Source organism: Manacus vitellinus, unplaced genomic scaffold (genome assembly GCF_001715985.3).
Source record: "Manacus vitellinus isolate BGI_N305 unplaced genomic scaffold, ASM171598v3 scaffold_8_pilon, whole genome shotgun sequence".
In the NCBI taxonomy this organism is placed as follows: Eukaryota; Metazoa; Chordata; class Aves; order Passeriformes; family Pipridae; genus Manacus; species Manacus vitellinus.
This window is the reverse complement of record NW_021940864.1, coordinates 5,368,400-5,389,264: the sequence shown is the minus strand read 5'-3', so window position 1 is coordinate 5,389,264 and position 20,865 is coordinate 5,368,400. Positions and strand designations below refer to the sequence as shown.

The window sequence follows — 20,865 nt, the reverse complement described above, 5'->3', positions numbered from 1 at the left end:
GGTTCATTTATGAAAGGTCAGTAAATGCTCTAACAGATTTTGTACAAATAATCATTTGTCTCACATTTTGATAGAGACAGGTTAATAGGCTGTTTCTTGCCATGGCTTATCAATAGCTATGATGTCTTCTACTGATGTGCAGGTAATATTTCCAGTGTATCCCACTCCATTTTAAACATGCTAATAAAATACATTAATAATGTGCAACCTTTATAAGCCCCCTTGAAATGCAACTAGGATATAATCTTTATTGAAATAAGACCCAAACAGGTGCTCTCTCTTGTATTTAATGGAGTGTATTTAATACTGAAAAAATGTGCTTGAAGCCAAAGAACAGCCCCTTGTGTGTGCTGTTTCTGCAAATGACATTTGCCAGTTGTAATGAACTCAGACTATGAAATTCTAATAGCCACAGAAGGTTATCTATGGCGAATGACTAATACCTTCTAAATTAAGGTCTGTAATTGCACTCTGGTGATTAATGCATTAAATTACCAATTTCTTACATGTAAACCACTTGCCAAATGTGTATCTTATTGTACCTCTGAGCTCACCTATAATGTACAATAGGCAGGTGAAATACACAATCATTTCCCCCAGGCTTATTCCAAAGCAGGCTTCCACCCACACAAGATCAACGCTGTAATAAGGTCATTATTTCTGGAGACGAGGTTTTCATATCTTGCATGGGTAATGCCATTAAGTTCCCTTAACTTATGAGTCTCAGTTAAAATTATCATAATAAATGCCAGGAATTGTTTAGTTTTTTTCCCCCTTGGATTTCACAACAAACATAGCAAAATCTGTGATCTTCTTAATAAACCTCTAGCTTTAAAAAAAAAAAAAGAAGAAAAAGGAAAAAAAGCCAGTATTTGGGGAATTATTAAGGTGTTTTAGAAAGCTTTTATTGAAGCAGTGAACTCAACAGTTTGTCCACAGAATGGAGAGAATAAGAAAAGATAAAACTCTACACATACAAAGTTAATTATTCTCTCTTTATGCATATAGAAGAATCCAAAATGAGCCTCTGGAAATGAATTTCTTCCTGGTTTAGGGAGCATTGATTTTGATCTCAGTGTGCTTCTGTGAGCTTCATTCTTAGTGAGACTAAAGACTTTGGAGAGGCAGGTTTTTGCATTTATCTGCCTTTATAGCCTTGGCTACCACTGAGTTCAGTTACAAATATGACTGTGTTAATTTGAGCAAAGAAGAGAAAAGCAAGATCAGTAAAGGCTAACTGAGCAAAGTTTGATCAATTGATTAATGTGCTCTCCTAGTCTCAGCATAAGAATAATTCAACACGTTACATTTTAGCTTGAAAATTATATTTTCATTTTAACAGACGTTGAAACCAAAGTTTCATCTGTTGAAATTAACACAGTCAGATCTTTGCAAAAAACCTCAGAGCTGTGCTTACCCTGCTTTAGATTCTCAAAAATAAGGTAAAAATATGCAAAAGGATAGTGTCAGAGGAATTGATTCAGCCCGCTTTGCTCCTCTCCCAGGTCTGAGTAGATTGTAGGAGAAAAATATACTCCCACAGTTGAATTGTGTAAAATATAGCCCCAGATTGTCTGACCTCCACAGCTGTACAGGACAAATCCCTATTTTGGGCCCTGCTGCCAGGCCAGCCAGATGCAGCAGCAGCTTCCCCCTGAGGCCACTCAGAGCAGAAGGAGACCTTTGTTCAGGCAGCGTCCACCAGCCAGCCAGCTGTTCCCATATTCTGCAAAGAAAGGCTGACTGGAGCCGAAACCCAGTTTCATACTAACCTAAATACCTGTCAGAGCTGAGACTGCAGTAAAATAACCTGTGACACCTTTCATGTTATTGAGTTGTCTGCCATTTGTACGTGAGTATACATGAAAGCAGTAGTGCAGCCTCAGGTCTCTGCCCATGGAAACACCCTGGGAATCACACAGCGCACACGGTATCGTGTAAGACAGGAAAGAGCCTCAAGAAATAAGTTTCTGCAGTGTTAACAAAAAGGGAAGATGAAGGCAAAACAAAATCCGTTGGTAACACCAAAAGAAATGTCCCATGAAATTGAAAACTGTACATCCTGATGATATGCCAAGGTTCTGCATGCAGCTGGGATTTAAAAGCCGACACCTCCATGACAGCCTTATGACTCCTGTTGCACTCAAGACATCTGTCAGTTAACAACTGCGTATTCAGCTGGGATGGCTGGATTGCTCCATCCTGACCACTTCTCCAAATGTAAAAATGACAGATGAATTGTGACATGCCATGTTGTGCCACTCAAAAACACAAAGGATGAGGAGAGCATAAAACCAGCACATCACTTCTTGCACTACCAGCAACATTATTGTTTTAAGGATCTGCAGCGTAATTTATTAGCAAAGCAGGTAACATCCTTGAGAAAAAGTCCTTAACATTTTTTTTTCACATGGAAAGATGCCTGCAGGCAAGTCTTGATACTAGATCACATTTTTACCAAGTACCAGGAGGAAGTAATCTTTTACCCAGATTCAAGAGGAAGGGCTGCTGGGTGACAACATGAATTCCCAAGCTGGGTGGCAGCCCCTCTGCTGCTGCTGCCTCTGGCCCCCATGTCCAGGGTAGGAGGGTCCTCAGAGTGGTGCAGATAGTGAGACCTGTCCCCCAGAGAGCTGTGTTGGAGACTGTGCTTCCCAGCAGCATCCTGCCACCATCCTGTCACCTCTGGAGAGGTGACCTTCAACTCAGCCTCCTGCCCCACAATATGAAATCACATCAACTGCAGTCTCACCTGCCAGGATAGAAAAATTCAGCAGTTGTGCTGCAGCTCACTACCTCACCCAGTGCCCAGTTTAGCCAAACTCCACTAAGTGGTGCTTTGCACTCCTGCTTTTATGCTGACAGCACCTGCCAGCCAGGAGTAACTGGAGAAAGTGCTTGGAGCAGGATGTCACATTGCTTCTGGCTCCATCCCCACCTGAGAGTCCAACCTTTCAGACGTGAAATGTGTTTCACTTTTGTATGGCCTCTTTCTGTACTTTTTCTGCCTGTTTTTAGTTGGCAGCAGTTTCTGCTCATTTTGTGCTATCAGTACAAGCCCTAAAACATTGCTCTTATCTACACCTGTTCCTGCCATGGAACGTGCTGCCTAAGGAAAAGAGATGCTGTAGAGGGTAGGCTTCTGTGCCTCCTGCCTGTGAAGCAACCATCACCTCACAAATCATATTTGCCTGAAATGGCATGCTTGCCATTTTCTGTAACCCCACACATTGCTGTTATTATTTACTTTGTACAGTTGAGAGAATTTTGTGTCTGGTCACCTTTGCTACTGGCTGTCCTGGCCAATGCTCCAGCACTGACACAGCTGTGTGGGTCAAGGCCCAGTACAGATGGGCTACAGTAGCATAAACTTGTGTCTCTTTTGCCCTAATGTATATGGTGCAAATCCAGGAATAGCCTTCAGCAGTGAACAGCTGTTGTTTTTAAGAGAGCAGAATCAATTCTCTATGATCACGCCAAGTAAAGCAGTTGAGGCTCAAATGAAGCGTTTCCCAGTTATCACAAATTTATGCTTTTCAGTTTTTTTGCATTTACTGTCTTCTTCGAATTATATAGAAACATGTGAGTCCATCTACATTTGGAATTTAAAATCTATCACAGCCTGTTTGGCATCCATTGCCCTGTAAGCTTTCGGCATATACTTACTGCTCTCCACAGTCATTCTTCATTTCTTTCTCTGTGGCTCTGCTAATTAAAGCCTCAGGTCATTTTTCTTTTAAGGTCCAAAATCTCTTCACTCCGTAAAAGAGAAAAATACTCATCAAATGTCAAAGGTCTTTGAACTGTTGTATCTGTGTAATCCAGGTGATTACTCAGGACTCTCTCTGACCAGCAGCCTGGGGTTTATGCCTCTCTCATTCAGTAAACAAATCTTTTCCACAGAGCTTAAATATGTAATTGCATGGCAGAGGCTGTTGCTTTCCAGGAAAAGCACTTATGAATACATCTCACATTAAGCTTTGAGATTTCAGTGTAATCATGGGCTAATATTTTTCTGGTTTACGTGCTGGTTTTTCCTTCCAGGGTCCTAATTATGAACATGAGATTTCGCTGCCCTGTTGTGAACTTCTCATTCTTCAAATGCATGACTAATCTGAAGAGAAAAACGAATGTATGGGAACAACACAACAATGAGGCTACTCCTAAGCTTGATTTTTTAATTTATTTATTTTTAAAATTTGCCTAGTTTTCAATGCCACTCGCTTTGGAGCTGATGTGAGTTGAAAATACTCACTACCTCATACAGCTGGGCCTGAAGGACATCCTGATATGACCTGATAGTGTTGATTGCTGCTGATGCAAAAACCTAAGAGGACAAACCAAGGGAAAAAAATTACAAAGCACAGCCACAAGGAGGGTCCCATTCTGCCAGGGACTGTAAATATGCCAGGTTCAGGGGGGACTGCAGTGCCCAGCAGTCCAACTTACGCAAGCAGGAGCAGCAAACATGGGTGCTTGCAGAGACCCAAGGCCCACTGTCATTTCCTGATGATTATTTGGGGAAAAAGGCCACTTTCTACTTACTCCATGTTCAGTCTTGGACCATAGAAGTAAAGTGCATCAGGTTCAGTCTTCTTTTAAGCTAATTAAATTATCAATTAAACTATTGAGAAAGGATACCCACTAACTTTCTTTATGAAGAAATCTAAGATCTAAATTTATCTTGGGTGTTTTTCTTATAAATTATTTATAGTTTTTAAATTATTTAGTGAAGAAAAAAGCATTTAGACAATAAGAGAGAGTGGCAGGTTGTTGCTTTTCTCAGGACTGCAAACAAACTGAGGCAATGCCTCTTGTGCTGGAAACCAACAGACAGATCTGTGAGGATGAAATAGCATTTTAAAACTGAATTTGGAAGGTAGAAAATTCTCCCAAGAAAATCTGTCTGCCTTCATGGATGGAAGTAATTTCCTCCCTTAGATATTCTAGAACAGGCAGATATTTGATTTACGTTTGCTGTCTCCTAGTGACATGAAATATGGTTTGGTGACACAGTTTCAATGAAGAAACTGAAGGTCAGGGAACAATTCATCACTTTCTTGCTCATAATTTAACATGAAGATATGTAGGTATTTTTAGGATACTTAGGCAACCAAAGATGAAGACAGCACCGTGCTGGATTTGAAAAATATCTAAGGGAACTGTCAGTGCCTAGAGCAGACAAAGGCAGAGTCCTATGTTGTGAAGGCTTAAATGAATGCAGAGTACTACAATGCACCCACTCAGCCTCAATTCACTACAAATAGTGCAAGTAAAATCAGAAGTCTGGGTGGAGTTTCCGGAGTCCAGAGTCCAGTTTTTCTCTAAAGAAGTGTAATGCTAAACCCCTCCTTACTTGGATGAGAGCACATGGCCTTTCTTCTGCTTCTTAGAATCAGGAGATGGGGACTCCAGACTGCATGGTCAGAAAGAGCTCATTACTGAAAGGGGTCCCAGTTCCCATCCATTTCACTGTAAACTGAGAACAGTGCATATGTCCAGAGCCTTTTGTCTGTAACAGCTCCTAGATTCAAAGTTTCAGGGAACAGGAAACTCTTCCAGACCAGAGAAAACTGAGTGAAGAGGCATCATTACCTTTAATGATGCTGCTTCTTGGAAATTTTCCCCTTTTTTCATAAACCAGAGAGAACACCATCACCCAAGTCTTGTAGGTATGTTTATCTCCACCAAGATGTATTTGTGACAGATCAGCCCAGCACCCTAAGCCTAACTGAAATGCTGGACTCTTTACAGTTGCCATGATGTCTTTTTTAATGCCAGGCTTCAGCACTCCTGTAGCTTGGTCTACACTGCACAATGGTGCAAGGTGAACATGTATATATAAGCAAACCTGGTAAGTTACTGTGGCAGTTCTCTTCCTAAGCAGTTGCCCAAAATCCAATGGAAAACCCAACAGGAGGTGTACAAGCAGGCAGCCGACATTGCCTATTGGACTAACCCTCATTTCTGCTGCAGCACTTCAGTAAAAGCCAATTATACTGAACTCCAGTAATGGCTCTATCAGTGATAGACTGCAGACATTTATAGTCTTCATCAATGAACAGGCTAAGCGAAGCTAAATTGTTCTGCTAAACTTTTTAGTAAGCAATTAACCCTGAATTATTAACAACAGGCAGCTATGGTAATGGTTATGAAAGAAATAACAACTGGTTGCACAGTTATTAACACGAGAGCGCTGAACAAGGCAGGCAAACAGCATGTGCTGCCATGGAATTAATAGAAGGGACAACGGTGGCAAATGCGATCTCCCGCAGGGCGGTAGAGTTCCAGGGGCTGAGAGAGCTGCTCAAAGACACTTGCTTTGGCAAGAGCAGCATGTACTCAGCAGTAGATGGATGGAAGTCAGAAGCGGATGGTAATAAGGAACGTTAAAAATAAATCTAGCCTCATTAGGTTAAAAAAAAGAAAACACGTGAACCTGACAGCTCAGCAACTGGCAGCTCCTTAGTTCAAGCAGTTATCCGGGGAACAAGAAATTCATACTGGAACATCGTGAAGCAGACAGATGAAGTGACCTGCTGGGCACCCTGTGCTTCCTAACTGGACTGTGTCAGTGCCAATTTTCTGAAGCTGTGAGCTCACCAGTTTCAGAAAGGAGGGGGTCTTTAAAAAGTCTTATATTGAAACCCCCTAAAATATAAGCCAGTTCTTAAAAATCTTGGCTACAAGGTTTTTACAGGAGCATTTGTGTGCACCTGTGAATACTGGGCCAATGAATGATGGCAAGCTGAGAGTCTTGGGACTGAGGCATATAGACACATCACACATGTAGCAATGTGGGCTCCCCTTAGTGCTCCGCTCTAACCATTTTCATGGACCATTTATCAGCAGAGTGAGGAGCTCTGTGTCCCTTCTTGTCCTCTCTTGCTGAGAACACAAATGAGCAAGGCAAATAAGAGCAACCTCTTAGGAGGGAGAGGACGTGTCCTGCTGGGTACTGCACTGCAATTAAGCAACTTGTTTGGCTTCCCAGCATGACTGAGGTGACAGGATGAAACTGGAACAACAGTATTAGTTACCAAAAAAAAAAACCCCAAGAAAGAGAGTAGAAGGATAAGCAGAGGAGAAAAAAAGGCAAAAAAATAAAATGGAAAAAGTGGATCCAAACTAAAACCAAGGCCCTTATTGCACGCAGAACCAGTCTGATGACAGAAATGCAGAGGTGAGGGAAAAGAGATGCTGGACCACCAAACCAAGAAGCTTGTCTTACCTCTCTGCCTCTTGACTTTCTTTAGAACCAACTGTATTAAACAAACAGCTCCCTCTGTCCTTACTGTGGAACATGGGGAACTTATCCATGTCCCCTGGACTTTATTCAAATTTAAATGTCTTTTCTCCTTCTCCAAGTTTTTCTTTAATATATTTTATCAGGTAAATCCAGTCTTCCTAGGTTATAAAATGCCCCCATGTAGCAGCTTCCTCTGGCCTGCAGGATAGTCCCTTTGCCTTGCTGAGGAAAGGTGCCTCAAGAATCCCATCTGTATGGGGTCTATGAGAATTATTAGAAGTTTGCTCTGACGCCTGAACAGGAAATAATTCAATCTCAGGCTAATGCCCTTTCTGTTATTGTTAAATAACCTTTCTTCCTGTCCTGGAAAATGTCAGGCTGAAAGAATGGACTGTAGGCTACTATATAATGGTAGTGAGGAGAGAAATATATAATGCATTAAGTAAATTATATACATTATTTGGGGAGAGAAGGATTTGTCTGTCTATTCTGGCTGCACACCCTGGCATCAGAGAGTGACAGGCAAAGCAGGGCCTGTCTTCCCTCCACCATAGAGCCTCCTCTCCTGTATGCTGCAATTCCTTTGGGAACCGTGTCAAGGAGACTGGACGTGCCCTTGACAATGGCACATCTCCCTGGGTTTGGGGCACATGTTTGCTTGCTTTCTAATTCCTTCTGCCCCTGAGTCCTCCCTGGGCGTCCATGGGAGATCCAGAACAGGAGCTTGAGATGTGCTTCTCTCATCTGTCCTACTCCTTCTCTGACAGCTGATGTGCTAAGCTGTGCTACCATCCGCAGCGCAGCACAGGGAGGAACAAACAGCTTCTGGGGCACGTGAAGCAAGTTTTGCACAGACATGACAATGGTCTCTGCGCTCCACTGCCTGAGCTGCTGCTTCTCATTGAACTCAATAGGTGTCTTCAGATAATTACCAAGAGAGGATTTACTTCACCTAATGCGCAGAGAGTATTAGAAGGGCTGCCTAAGATAGACATGAAGACCAGAAAATCCCAAGTTTGGATTTGTCACAGAACAGAATTCTGAAATCAATGTCACTAACACAACAGGGTTTAATTCACAGGATTTTACTGGAGTTCAGCTCACACTACACAAAAGCCTCTGTTGATGGAATAGAGGGTATTTATGGCTGTGATTCTGATGAGCACTGACCAGTTTGCCCAGTACCATCAGTTTGGAATTAGTCTGTGGGCAAAACTGTGCACCAGTCAAGTTTAGTTCTCGCAAGCTGGGAATCATGCAGAAACAGAATGGGAAGGGCCCCCAGAGCTCACATAGTGCATTTCACCCCAGTGTTTTCTTGGCCTGTATTTATTTAGAAAAGTCTGAAAAAAATCTCTCAGAGGTTTTTTTACAGATTCCTCAGACCAGCTCTCTCTCCTTGTAACCATCCCTGTGACTAGAATGTTTTTCCTAATATCTAACCTAATTCTCTCAAGCTTCAGTTAAGCCTATTATTCTTGTCCTACTTATATGGATAAATTCCTTCTTCTTTGCAAAATATGCTTATTACAGAAAACCAAATTTCTGTGTTCCCTTCTGTTGTTCACACTGAACACATGATCTGTGAGGACAGGCCAGGCTCTTCCAGTTCTCTCTGCTTGGCTGCCCTCCAGCTACTCTACATTTTCCTTGAAGAGGAAAAAAATTGCTCAACATTTGACACACTGCTCTAGCTGAGGCCCTGCTAGTGCTGAGTGCAGCTGAAGGATTGCTTCATGCATTCGATAAGTTACAGTTCTGTGTAAACATTCTCATATTGACATTTAACATTTTCACAACAGCCAGGTCCTGTTGACTCATGCTCAGGTTATGATTCACTCCCTGCAGAGCTCCTGCGAGACCTTGGACCTCCACCCTTCATCCAGCACTCTGCAGGTCAAGTCAGTGTTGAAGGCTAACACACTTCTCCTCCACTTTTTTTCATTTTTAGAAATATTGGCAGGGTGAAGCCAGTTCTTGTTTTATTTTCCTGAAGTTGTCAGCACGTAGCCTTTCCCCTCACTGCCGAAGGCACACAGGTTGTCCATCCTCACTAACATGCTGCTTCTCCCCTCACCAACAAGGGTTTTCCTGGGCCTGCTTTAATTCACATCCAGATAGCTCAAGGGAAAACAGCTTAATCTGCATAAGATGTGCTCATCCTCCCATCTAGTTTCATTTACATGGCAAACATACCATCATGATCTTACCAGCTCTGTAGTCTCTCAAGGCCCTAAAAGGATCCTCCCTCCTGAAGGTTTGGCTGCTGAGGGTTCAGGGAGAGCTCGAGGTTGACCTGAGGTTTAGGCCAGGGAGTTGCAGAGTTTTCCAGGCTGGCAGGGTGGTCTGGTTGCTGCAAAGGCCGGGAGGGCACCTGGAGGCAGCCCTTAGCCCAGGACATCAGCTTGTGGGTGGGGGCACGGGTGCAGATCCAGGTGTGGGCAGTCCTGTCATGAGAATTCAAGCCCTATGTGAAAAAAAAATAACATCAGAATCAGTCCTCTGTTTTCCCCAAATCCACAAGCATGTAAAACTCCCAAACTCAACCACACAAGTAATCCCCCCAAAACAGCCTTTCTGGAAGTCTTATACATCAGAAGCAAAAAATGGTAAAAACTCTATTACCTTTAAAATCTGTATTTAGTACAGTGCTATCAAAGGGCTATCAGACAACATTAATACATCCATGTTTTCTAGAGTATTTGCAGTTCTGCACTTTTTAAAATACAAATGGTCTAATAAGTCATAAATTTACATTTCTTAAGTTACCATGTCTGGCTCCTTTAACAAAATGACTGCAGTACAATACATACAGCAGTGTAAATCCGTAAAACCACAGAGCTCCAAACATTAATCAGAAGCCTTCATAAGAGAAATTAATAAATGGAAGTCCAAAAATTTAATAAGGAATGAAATTTCACAAGCTGTTAAAAGACTTGCAAAGACAGGTTTCATAATATTTTATAAGGCATCTAAAGCAAATTCAATACTTTTCAATGACATTATGAAACAGAAATCACTTAACTGACTGTAGGCTTGAGATGTGCTTCAATTCAAGGCTGGCATCACAGCACTCCCGTCTTATTTGCTGGAGTGACAATCCTGAACATCAGTTGGTCATGCAAACACCTCTGGAAAGCATGGGGACTAAAAAGGAAGGGGTAGCTAAAATAGTACTAAGACCTGATAGATGTGTCTCTGGGATCAATCTGAAGATGCAGTTGCAATTGAGACAATTCAGCAGAAAAAACTGCAAGTCTTTTGTAAGCAGGAATAGAGGATAATGCAGAGTATGTCTTATACTCTGCAATACCAATTACTACATTCTCATCCATCTTACCATAGAATAATTGGCATTATTCTAATAATTGCTTCTGCACCATACAGTTTTTTTGTCTCCTTCTGCTTCCTTGTGGTAATATGCAATTGCTGACAGGCTGCTACTAAACACTTTCTTGAATGGTTGCAGCACATCTATAATTCTACTAGCCTGACTCATGAGAGAGGCCACTAGATGTTACCACAATACAAAGAAATCATTAAACAATCATGAAAAAATAACAGAGCAACTTGTAGTGATCCTCTATTTAGGGCAATAGAGATATTATTAATTTACTTTGTACATAAAATCAGAACTCAGCCTTATTTTTCCCTTTGGTTTGGATTAGCCCACATGATGGCAATCTCTGTCATTAACATACGGCGAGTTATTCCTTCAAACACCGCCGGTTCAACATATGTTTCATTCGCTCAGTACCAAAAATAAAGACATGGAAATCTGCTTGGATTTCAGTAAGTGTATGAAACAGCCAGGAATTTTCCTGAAAAAGAACGAATAGCCTGTAGCACCACAAGGGTGAACCACACAGGCTTTAGCACAATGCTTGGCACAGCATACAGAGGAGAGAAAAGCCGTGTAGCACCTACAGAAGCTGTGCCCTTGCTGCACCCATTTCGTGTGCTCTGCTTAACCAAAACCACTCTCTCCATTTGCAGCTGGATGAGGGATATAAAGCTGAAAATGCACCAGAGCAGGTGTTTTGCTGCCTTCTCAGCCTTCGGGTAGGAGCTGGTAAAAGAAGTGAGGAAGGGAAAAAAAGCAAAAAAAAAGGCCAACGTCACAACAGTCCAGTAAGTCAAAAGAACCAAAACTGAACTTTATTATTATGTTTTTTTAAGTATTCTACAATAATGGCTCAGAATACTACCACAACGTACAGGGACAAGGCAGTGCTCTGGGCTATGACTGTAGATTACTCCAGAGTGTGTATATATATATATATAATATAATATATAATATACACATTTAAGAGCTTAAGAAAGGTTGAAGCAGGGTGGTTCAACATTTCTTAAGCACATAGTTCATATTTTTAACGTGTTCTAGATCTCTCATTTTATAGTAGGATTTATCAAATGCAATGTAGTTACAGAAGTCTTGCATAAATACAAATATTGATATTTTACCTTGAATATTGTCTATTATATAAATTCTGCCTTACCTTTAAAAAAAAATCTCCAGATCATTGTGTGACCTGGGAGTCTTTCCTTTTCTTTCTCTTTAAGAGTTTTTAAATATATATATATTTTAATATATAATTGCTATCATACATCAAAGTATATATGAATCCCATCATTTCTGTTATATTTTCTGCAGACATGGTCTGAACCAAAACCACCAACAGCTAAATCAAAAGCTTCCTGGTTATCACAGGAAACCCAAAGAGGATCTTTCCTCTTTTTTGTGTGTGTGTGTGTTTCAGTACCGGTATTTTTTTAAACTTGCAAGGATTCTTCATAAACTAGAGGTCCATTCATCATTTAAAGCAGTCTTTATAAGCAAATTTACATATTTTGACATGCTTTTGTGAGGCAGTTAGTATCAAAATCCAATAGCATTTCTTACAGAACCATATGACTTTCTGCGATGCAGATATACATTTCATTTCTAAAAAGCCACAGTTCTTTTTCTACATCTGCTCTCATCAAATCCCCAGGATTCATTCATAAAACTGCTGCTGTTCCAAATGCTGATGCTGTTATCCCTGCTGTGGATTAAGATATACACCCAATCTGGTGACACCATCACGTGGAAGATTGATAAGTAGGAAAATACCCTCCCCAAATCCACAGATAGTCTTTTCTGTCTCAAAATCCTCATGATTTCATGTCACCCAACAGTGCAATGTGACGAAGACACAACTCAGTGCAGGCTAAGGGTCTTCTTCCATCAAAGGAATCTCTAGGGGAAACAAAGAAATAGCAATGACTGTATTTTCCCTTTATTCTTTTGCAGAGTATTATTGTTAGCAATTCTACAGAAACAGAAATGGACATTGCAAATATCTGAACAAGACATGTGGTATTGCAAATTCTAGACCGCTCATGCTCTGACACCTATATGAAAATTATTACTAAAACTACCCAGATTTTCTCAAACAAGTTAGGCCCACAAAAACCTAAATGCAAACATCCTTGCTACTACATTAATCACTGAAACAGCATTCAGAGTAGGCAGGGACTACTTTTACTGACATTACCGTAATTTCTTCCTCTTCTCCTAACTGTCCTCTTCCCCTTGTGATACCACCAAAATTATCCTAACCCTTATGAAGCAGGAAGAATTCCTCCACCCAGACCTTCCTCCACACTGAATATAGGACCCTGGGCTTCAGCTCAGTGACTGTGGAGAGAAAGATATGAGCCTCTCCTTCTAAGTGTCTCCAAGGAAAGCTATCTAGTTTCCTTAACATTCTGAGCAGCACACCATCAGAACTCAGTGAAATGGTATCGGAGCATGCCCATGTTCGATTTAAATGGAGGCAGTAACACATGGCAAGCTCCCTCCTCACACATGGTCCTGTGGGTACATTCCCCTCCTGCTGTGAGTTCCACACCCATGGCTTAATGTGCATGTGCCTCAGATGGAAGGAACCCTCTGCTCAGTGCACAGACATGATGAATTTGATAATAAAGGCTGCTAATTTTGACCCAGTATGAAAACATGATTTATTTTCTATTTCAGGGAGAAAAACCTGTTCTTTGCTGTGAAAGCCGTGGCATGTGAGGGATTTGTGAGTGTAGGAGTTGAGGAGCAGATGAACAGATCAGCATAGGCAAGACAATGGTTGGCTTTGCTGCTGCACACAGGTGCTTCCTGACATTCCTGTTGATGAGACTGGGGTCTGGACAGGAACACTCTGGCCTGGGATTCAAATCACATGCACCAGAGCTAGCAAGGACATACCACAGATACAAAGCCCTACAACCGTGGAGTTGTATGACTTAAAAAAAAATTGTCCAAATTAAGACGCGAACAAAAACATGGAGAAAGTATGAGCAAGTCAGGTAGGTGTATTCCTGCTCCACCAGTGCAAACAAACGATGTCTCCTGTTTATGGACTCACCTATTGCACCTATGCAAGACTCACCATCTGTAATATCGATCCGCGGACTCGTGGATGCAGCCTCCCCGTCAGTGCTACGGGATACGTCAGTTCGGTCTGGAGCGGGAAGCGCTGCCGCTTGGCACGTCAGGGATGGATACAAACTTTGGAGCAGTTCAGAGGAACCCGACCTACTGTCACAGGTCTCAAATTCGCTAGGCAGCATGTCTGTAATCCTGGGGCCAGGGTAAGCGGGAGGATTCTGATCTTCTGCCTGCAAAATGTGCCCCTGGTCTGTGGTGGCTGAGTATCCGGGTGCCAGAGCATTCAAGCCGCTGCTTACAGCTTCATCGTAGGAGGGCAGCATGACAGGAACGCCATCCACCACCACGAAGTCAGGGTCACCCATGGAGCCCTCTTGGTTGCCTCTACGTCAAACACAGACGAGTTATCACAGAGAGAAGGAGCATGTCAGAAGCACCTCAGAGCAAATGCTGAACTTCAGCAAACACAGCACTTTCTGGTCATGCAAAGTGAAGCGACAGGGCCATAAACATTCGCATAAATGTTTGCTTCATGGTTTTGCAAAACTCTCTTCGGATTGACAGGTGAAATCTTTTACAATCGGAAAAATGAAACTACTAATGTGAAGGAGAACTTCAAGAAGGGAGGAAAACAGGTGTTTGGAAGAGATAAGGAGCAGCATTTGCTGTGCTGTGCGCAGTAGGTATCATGGATATAAGATCACAGATGTAGTTCACCAGCCAAAAGTGCCTGAACCCCCTGGAAAGATGTGTGCTAGAGCACAAAAGTGTTTACAGCCCATGTAAACAGGCACTGAGATGACTACTGCTGGATGACAGGGCTTTGGTGGCCAGATTTGTGGCCTCCCTCAAGTCTTACTTTCAAAGGATGGAGGCTTCCTTTCCTTAACCAGTATCAAGCTGTATTCTTTTTTAAGTAAAACACATTTCTATTAATTGGGAAGGTCTGTTAAACTCTGAAGTATCTGTTTAGTAGCCAATTAAATCACAGTATAGTCCTGGCAGGAGGGAATTGGTCCCAGGTACCTTTAAGACATGAAAATATCTGAAAAAGAGAGGACTTAAAGCATTTCAATAAGTTAGATAAGTACAGTCTATAGACCTATCCATAGTGCAGCCCATTACCCCAAAGATCTTCCTTGTGATATAGGTGTATGCATAGGTATTAGTATACTACTCCCCATACGCTGTATATATTGACACCTATATGTATATATGTATATAAATTTACACATTGCTTATACAATCTGCATCTATTTAACATTAAGAACACAAAGTCCTTTCTGCTGCATTGGCATGGGGACGTATTTACTGACACACAGCTTTTTCAGCTCTCATTTCTGCTCGTGGTAGAATAAAGAAATGAGAAAAATCAAGTGTAGGAGAGAAGTCAAGGTCCATAGTGAACTGAACAGACTGAAAATAAGAAACACGTCTAAGCCCCAATACAATTCTAGCTTTGCCTAAACCTCAGCATGTCTGCCTCTGTTTTTCCAGATGTATCTCATGAGGAGTACTATGTGAATCAATAACTAATGCTCATAGCTGCATGGTATTTTATGGAAATAAAGGAAGATATGGGAGATATTTATGAATCATGATGATAATAATACTAATGAAGGTAAAGCAAACTTTTAATATAAATCTGTCCATAGAGAGAAGATAAATTCTTTCTTAAAACTTACATTATTAAGTCTACAGTAGTTAAAAAATTAATTCCCCCGCACCTGAAAATGAGTATTTAAAAATATTGGCAGCTATTTTTACATGCAGAAGCAGCAATTCTCAGTAGCAGAGCTGTAATTACTCCCAAAGTGAATCTGGCAAACTTTCCCTTTTATCTCAGTTGCAGAAAGGACTACTGTAGGTTTTGGGGGGTGCCCTTCCACACCAGTGATTCAGAGACTTCTGCTCAGAGCAGAAGAAAGTATCTGCAAGGCTTGCGAGCTGCTCCATCTCTTCAGCAAAGAGTGCTGAATGTGAAAACTGAATCAAGGCCATCAATCTTCAAAATAAAAAAGAACAGTACAAACCGTGGAAGGAAATGTGTCTTAAATTTGGTCTGGAACATCCTGGCTAAAATAACCAGTAGTAGTACTAATAAAACGCTGGTAGCAGTAAACGCCACTATTTTCCATGTAGTCAGGAGGGTCTCCTGTGTATTTGGCCAGGTTTGTTCTGTAACAAAAAGACAGTACGAGAGTTGTGCTTGATTATTACCATCGTTATTTTGTATGAATACTTCAACAATACTCAGAAGTGCCAGTTAGGACAAGACATTTTTTCTATGCATGTTGTAAAAGCACACATAAGCCCAATGCCATATACCAAAAGCAACCTTAACATTAAGCTGTCACAGGGGCTGTATCTTGCTTTTTCCCCTTGACTGTTTTTTTATACATGCAATAATGACTTTAGATTACATACATATAAAAATATCCGGATGCTTAAAAATACACTTGAAGAGGTAATAATCAAAATGGTTTAGGATCATTCAGTATCTTGAAAATGTATTATATTTAACAGCATCTTAAAATCAATGTTCATCACTTAACCATGAAATAGAAGTTCACCAGGCATTACAGACCTACAAATTTGCTCCAAAAGGAGGGACTACAAGAAGCTAGGATTACAAGACTGTAAATCCCCTACCTGTTTTGACACAGTATACTTGGTAGGAGGGGAACCACTCTCCGTACTGGCAGGTAATGTACTTGTAGTCGTTGGTGAGGGTGTAACCAGGGTCACAGTAAAACTCCACCACCGTCCCGTGGTTGTAACGCTCGCAAGGCCGCGGGTGGCAGATGTAGTCTCCATGGCTCACCATTGGAGGTAGTGGACAAACTTAGGCAAACAAACAAAGAGAAAAGGAGAAAGACATTAATTAAATGTCTTTAATTTGGATAATTAAAACCAGTAACCCACTGCTGGGTAGCTTCAGTGTGTCAAAATGCACCGGGCACACCTCAGGCTCCCTTTAGGCTTCCTGCAGTTTTGGGTTTGTCTCGGTGGTACCAGACAACTGGCCAGGGAGCCCAGGTGCCCATCTGCTCTAGCAGATGGATGCACATGCCTCCTGCATAGCAACACATGCCAGGGGGTGACTTTTGGCTCTCACTGACACCAGCAAGCTTTGATGTCACCTGCTTGTTTAAAGGCCTAAGCTTCCAGTCCTCTGTGGGAAAAGGAGGGTGAGAGGAAGACAAAAGAGGACCCATATCCATCAGATGGCTACAGGGGGTTGGAGGGAGACAGTCAAAATAAGGAGAATCACTTTCCTTATAACGCATCTCAAATTCAGCTGTAACATCCTATTTTTTGTTTCATTAACATAATTAAATGGTTATATGCACCAATTAGATTCCTAAATATTGACTTTTAAAAATAAGTTTGCCATCAGCAGCGTTACAAGAGATGCTCAAGCACCTAGTGTTGCTTAAGCATATACAGTCTGTATCACTGTAATGTTATTAAGATGGGCTTAAACTCTACTGGTGGTATTTGTGTTTTGTTATTTCTGAAAAGCCCCACTGATCTCAGTGGGACCACTGGTAGAGTGAAGTCTTAAATAAAACAGAGGTTGAGCCTGTGTTAATTAAGTACAGTGGTTTACTTAAGGTTAGGTCAATAAGAGAGAATTGCAATATAAACATGTGGGACTTTTATTGTAGGCCCCAAAACGAAAAGCAATGTAATCTCACATGCTCAGGCCAATGGACTCAATGGAGAACTGAAGGAGCACTCTCTAGAAAACAGCAGTGGGGAGAGCAGCTTGCAAGCAGTATTTTTATAAGAGAGGAAACTTTTCCAAGGTGTAAGTGTTGGTTGATTACTGTTTTCTTAAGTGCTTCTAACACAGAGCAAAAAAACCTTACAAAGTGTAACGATGTTTCAAATGGCTACATACTGACCCAAAAGGGGATTAAATTACTGGATGGCTTGTTTTATTTCCCTTCAGAGGCAGTAGCTGACTGGCTCAGTGCCCCATCTACAGGCTGTTCCCTTCACTTCATGCCTCCCTCATGCAGGCAAGACCTACTGCATTGATTTAAATAATGAAAATGACATCTCTTGGAAGAAGAATCTTCCCAGAAATTACAATTCAGCTGCTTCTCTCTTGAATCTTGTTACATGAATAATACATTTCATAAAAAAATACACAAGATATTAAATGAATCTTCAAGAGAGGCTGATTACAATGTGCAGCAATGTCTATTCCCCATCCCCTGGAGACATGGTTTTGTTTGCATTTTCACTGGCAAGGCTTAATAATAACTTGAAATCAGAGCAAGTAATTCACATAAAAATTCACATCCTCAATGCTCTGCATACTTTCCAAAGTCTCTAGGCCCACAAGAAAGAGGAATGCTTTACTGGGAAGTCAACTCAAGACTGAAAACAATTTTCTTATGACTAGGACAAGGGTGTCAGATTGAAACAGCAGGAAAGCACCTTTTGTCTTGATCATTCATCTATTAAAAAAGAAAGTGATCAGTAAAAGCCACGATTCTGGCCTGCCATAAGGAAACCTGGTATATTTTTATTACCTGTGCTTAGAGCATGAGAACAAAGGAAGACAGCAATTTAAGTTTCTTTGCTACTGATTTTTGCCAAGCAACAGCCATGTTCAAGAGATGTGTAGGTGCCCAGTACCTTTCTAGCAATGAGCAAGTAGAGCACACCTTATCACAAAGTGCAACACTCAGAGAAACTAATTTTCCCCTACAGCAATGTACCTGCTACATCATCCCTAACCTCTTAACATCACTGAGATCCAAAACAGCCTTCTGAATGAAAAACCCCTCTAAGTTGGTGATCCCAGCAGCGTGGATCAGCTCAGGAATGACACATTTCCAAGCAGATTAAAAGTAATACACTGGGGAGACAACCCAGATATGGAGCTGTCAGTCTGTTTGCAAATGGAGATGTATTTTATAACACTCGAAAACAAGAGCATCACTCTTTGTGTAGGACACTTCCCCAGTAGTAAAAAGGAGTGGCACCCCTTCCACTGACACATCCATATTTCAAGGGAAATGCTCATATATTGGTGCTGCCTGGGAACTCCAGCAGACTTTTTTTATGGCACTGCTGAGCATTAGTCATGAATTAGAGTCGAGCTTTAAGCAGTCATACCTGCTCCTGCATTAAACACTTGCAACCAGCAGATACAATGGAATGGAACAGGTTTGAAAACGAGGGCTCTGAGCTCAAATGAAACAGTGCTTCATTCTTATGTCAGTTGGACTGTCAAGAGTCAGGGTTCTAACTCACTCAGGGTATCCCTCAGCACCTCCTGTGAACTTTATGTTCATCCAGTTTCAGGATCCCTCAAAATGTCCACGGGCAACCTGGCCCCCATGTACAATCTGTAATGCTCAGGCTCAAAGCCTCTTTTTCCAAATCAAATCAAATGAGATACATCAGAAATAACCCAAAACAAACTTGCTTTGAGCTCTGGGCAGTTAGTCGTGCACTCAGTCCTTTTCTCAGCTCACTCCATTCCCATGGCCATCCAGACCCAAGATCCTTAACATCTGAACAGTGGAAGAACAGCCACCAAGTGGCCTTAGTTTTGATCACAGAAAAGAAAGATTATGTAATTCTGGAGGGCCACTGAACACTCTTGGCTCCCAATGACAGAGAATTTTTCATGCAGAGCTAGTCACCTTACAGGGTCAGATCTCTTATTTATGCTGAATGCTAGTGTATGATACTGGTTAACAGATTAAAGGAATGTGCCAGATCAAATATGGAGGAAGACCCCGGTGGCAAACCTAATACCACTGAAGTTTTCTAGGGAAGGTAAAATTCTAGCATTCCTAGTGATGACCACTAATTATATTTGGTAATTACAGGCCATGGACTTCAGGCAAATGCATCAAACTCACTGAATGAAAACACCTACAAACTGATTAAAACAAAAGTGTGTCTGACAAGTACATTTTCACTGTCAAAGCCAACAGCAGTATGCACAATAGATAATCACAGAAACAAGAGAATTCTATGTCAGGAAGCTCTCACAGCTTAAAAAAAGCCCTATGTACTGTTCTTAAATACAACATTAAATCTTTACTACCGATAGCTTTCAGCGTCTTCACTGTATAAGGCTTTTGAGACTTTAATGCACTAATTACAACATCCAGCACGGATGATCCAGTAGTATCTTCTGATGACCAACATTAAAAGATAACATGTCTGTGTCCTTAACTCTGGATGTTGTCAGAGGGATGGATATAATTCAGACTGTGTCTGCTGGTGGTTCTGCAGCAGGTGATCCAAGGCCTCCAGACTGTCGTTGTAGAGTAATTGGCCACAGACTGTAAGGGGATTTACAAGAACTTTTACAACAAGCTCAGCATTCTCAGCTGAAAAGTTGAATCATTCATCAAAAAGAAAGAACAATTGTGTTTATACAGCAAACAGATCCCTTGCTAGATGCTCAAAAGTCCTGTTACTCGAGTAAGTTGAAGGGAAGAATTCCTGATTTGATTTGGTGGACTTCCCTGCCTGCTCTTAGGAGCTGCTAGAGCTGAGGGCTCTCCTCTGAGACCCTCTGTGGGCTTTCTGCTCTGATTTTAATGATGGATTAGAACCCTCAGGAAGAGCTTAAAACCTGGGAAGTTGAGCCTTGCTTTACAAACAGTGTGGCATACTGGCTTGGAGCAAAGGCAGAGGCTGGTCTGCCCCCTGGCATGTCCCCTCCATCACAGTCTCCGCAGGGCAAGAGCCGCATCCCTTGGACGGAGGGTACAGTGAGGGAGGCACAGGCTGTGGGTGCTTACTACCCAGGCACTGGAGAAATAAATGGGGCTCACCCAGTAATTTTTCCTCCCCACTATGGTCAAGAAGCTTTTTAAACTCTGCACAAAAGATGCTGCAGTAATTCTGAAATGTTGACACTGAAACCGTAGGAGGGAGGGAAGATTTTTTGGCATTAGCACATTGATGGCACAGAATAAAGACATCATATGACTTTTAAAAGCCCCTGGGGGAGAGATCACAGTGGAGTTACAGACATTCATAGTGCTCAAAACCATTTTTTCTAGTCAATCAGTTCAGTGGCGAGTGGGTTTAATCTTTGGTCAAAGTAGACGAGTGGTAAATTATTCAGGTTTTGCCCAGCTTTTGTATGTGAGCCAAAAAATAAAAGCAAAAATGTCTTGAAATACAGGTCACTTACTCATAA

The 20,865-nt window shown here is 41.6% G+C and overlaps 1 protein-coding gene across 1 annotated transcript in view; it reads right to left on the bottom strand.

Moving 5' to 3' along the window:
* Nucleotides 1-11,385: 11,385 nt before the first annotated feature.
* The window catches only part of SUSD4 (sushi domain containing 4), a 32,233-nt gene continuing 22,753 nt past the window's right edge, over nt 11,386-20,865 (bottom strand). Inside the window, exons 5-8 of the mRNA XM_008919871.4 lie at nt 16,329-16,520; nt 15,710-15,854; nt 13,678-14,060; nt 11,386-12,488 (exon numbers count right to left, since the gene is read on the bottom strand). Of these exons, the coding sequence (XP_008918119.1) occupies nt 12,460-12,488; nt 13,678-14,060; nt 15,710-15,854; nt 16,329-16,520 (749 nt within the window). The 3' untranslated portion in view covers nt 11,386-12,459. The remainder of the gene's footprint in view (nt 12,489-13,677; nt 14,061-15,709; nt 15,855-16,328; nt 16,521-20,865) is intronic.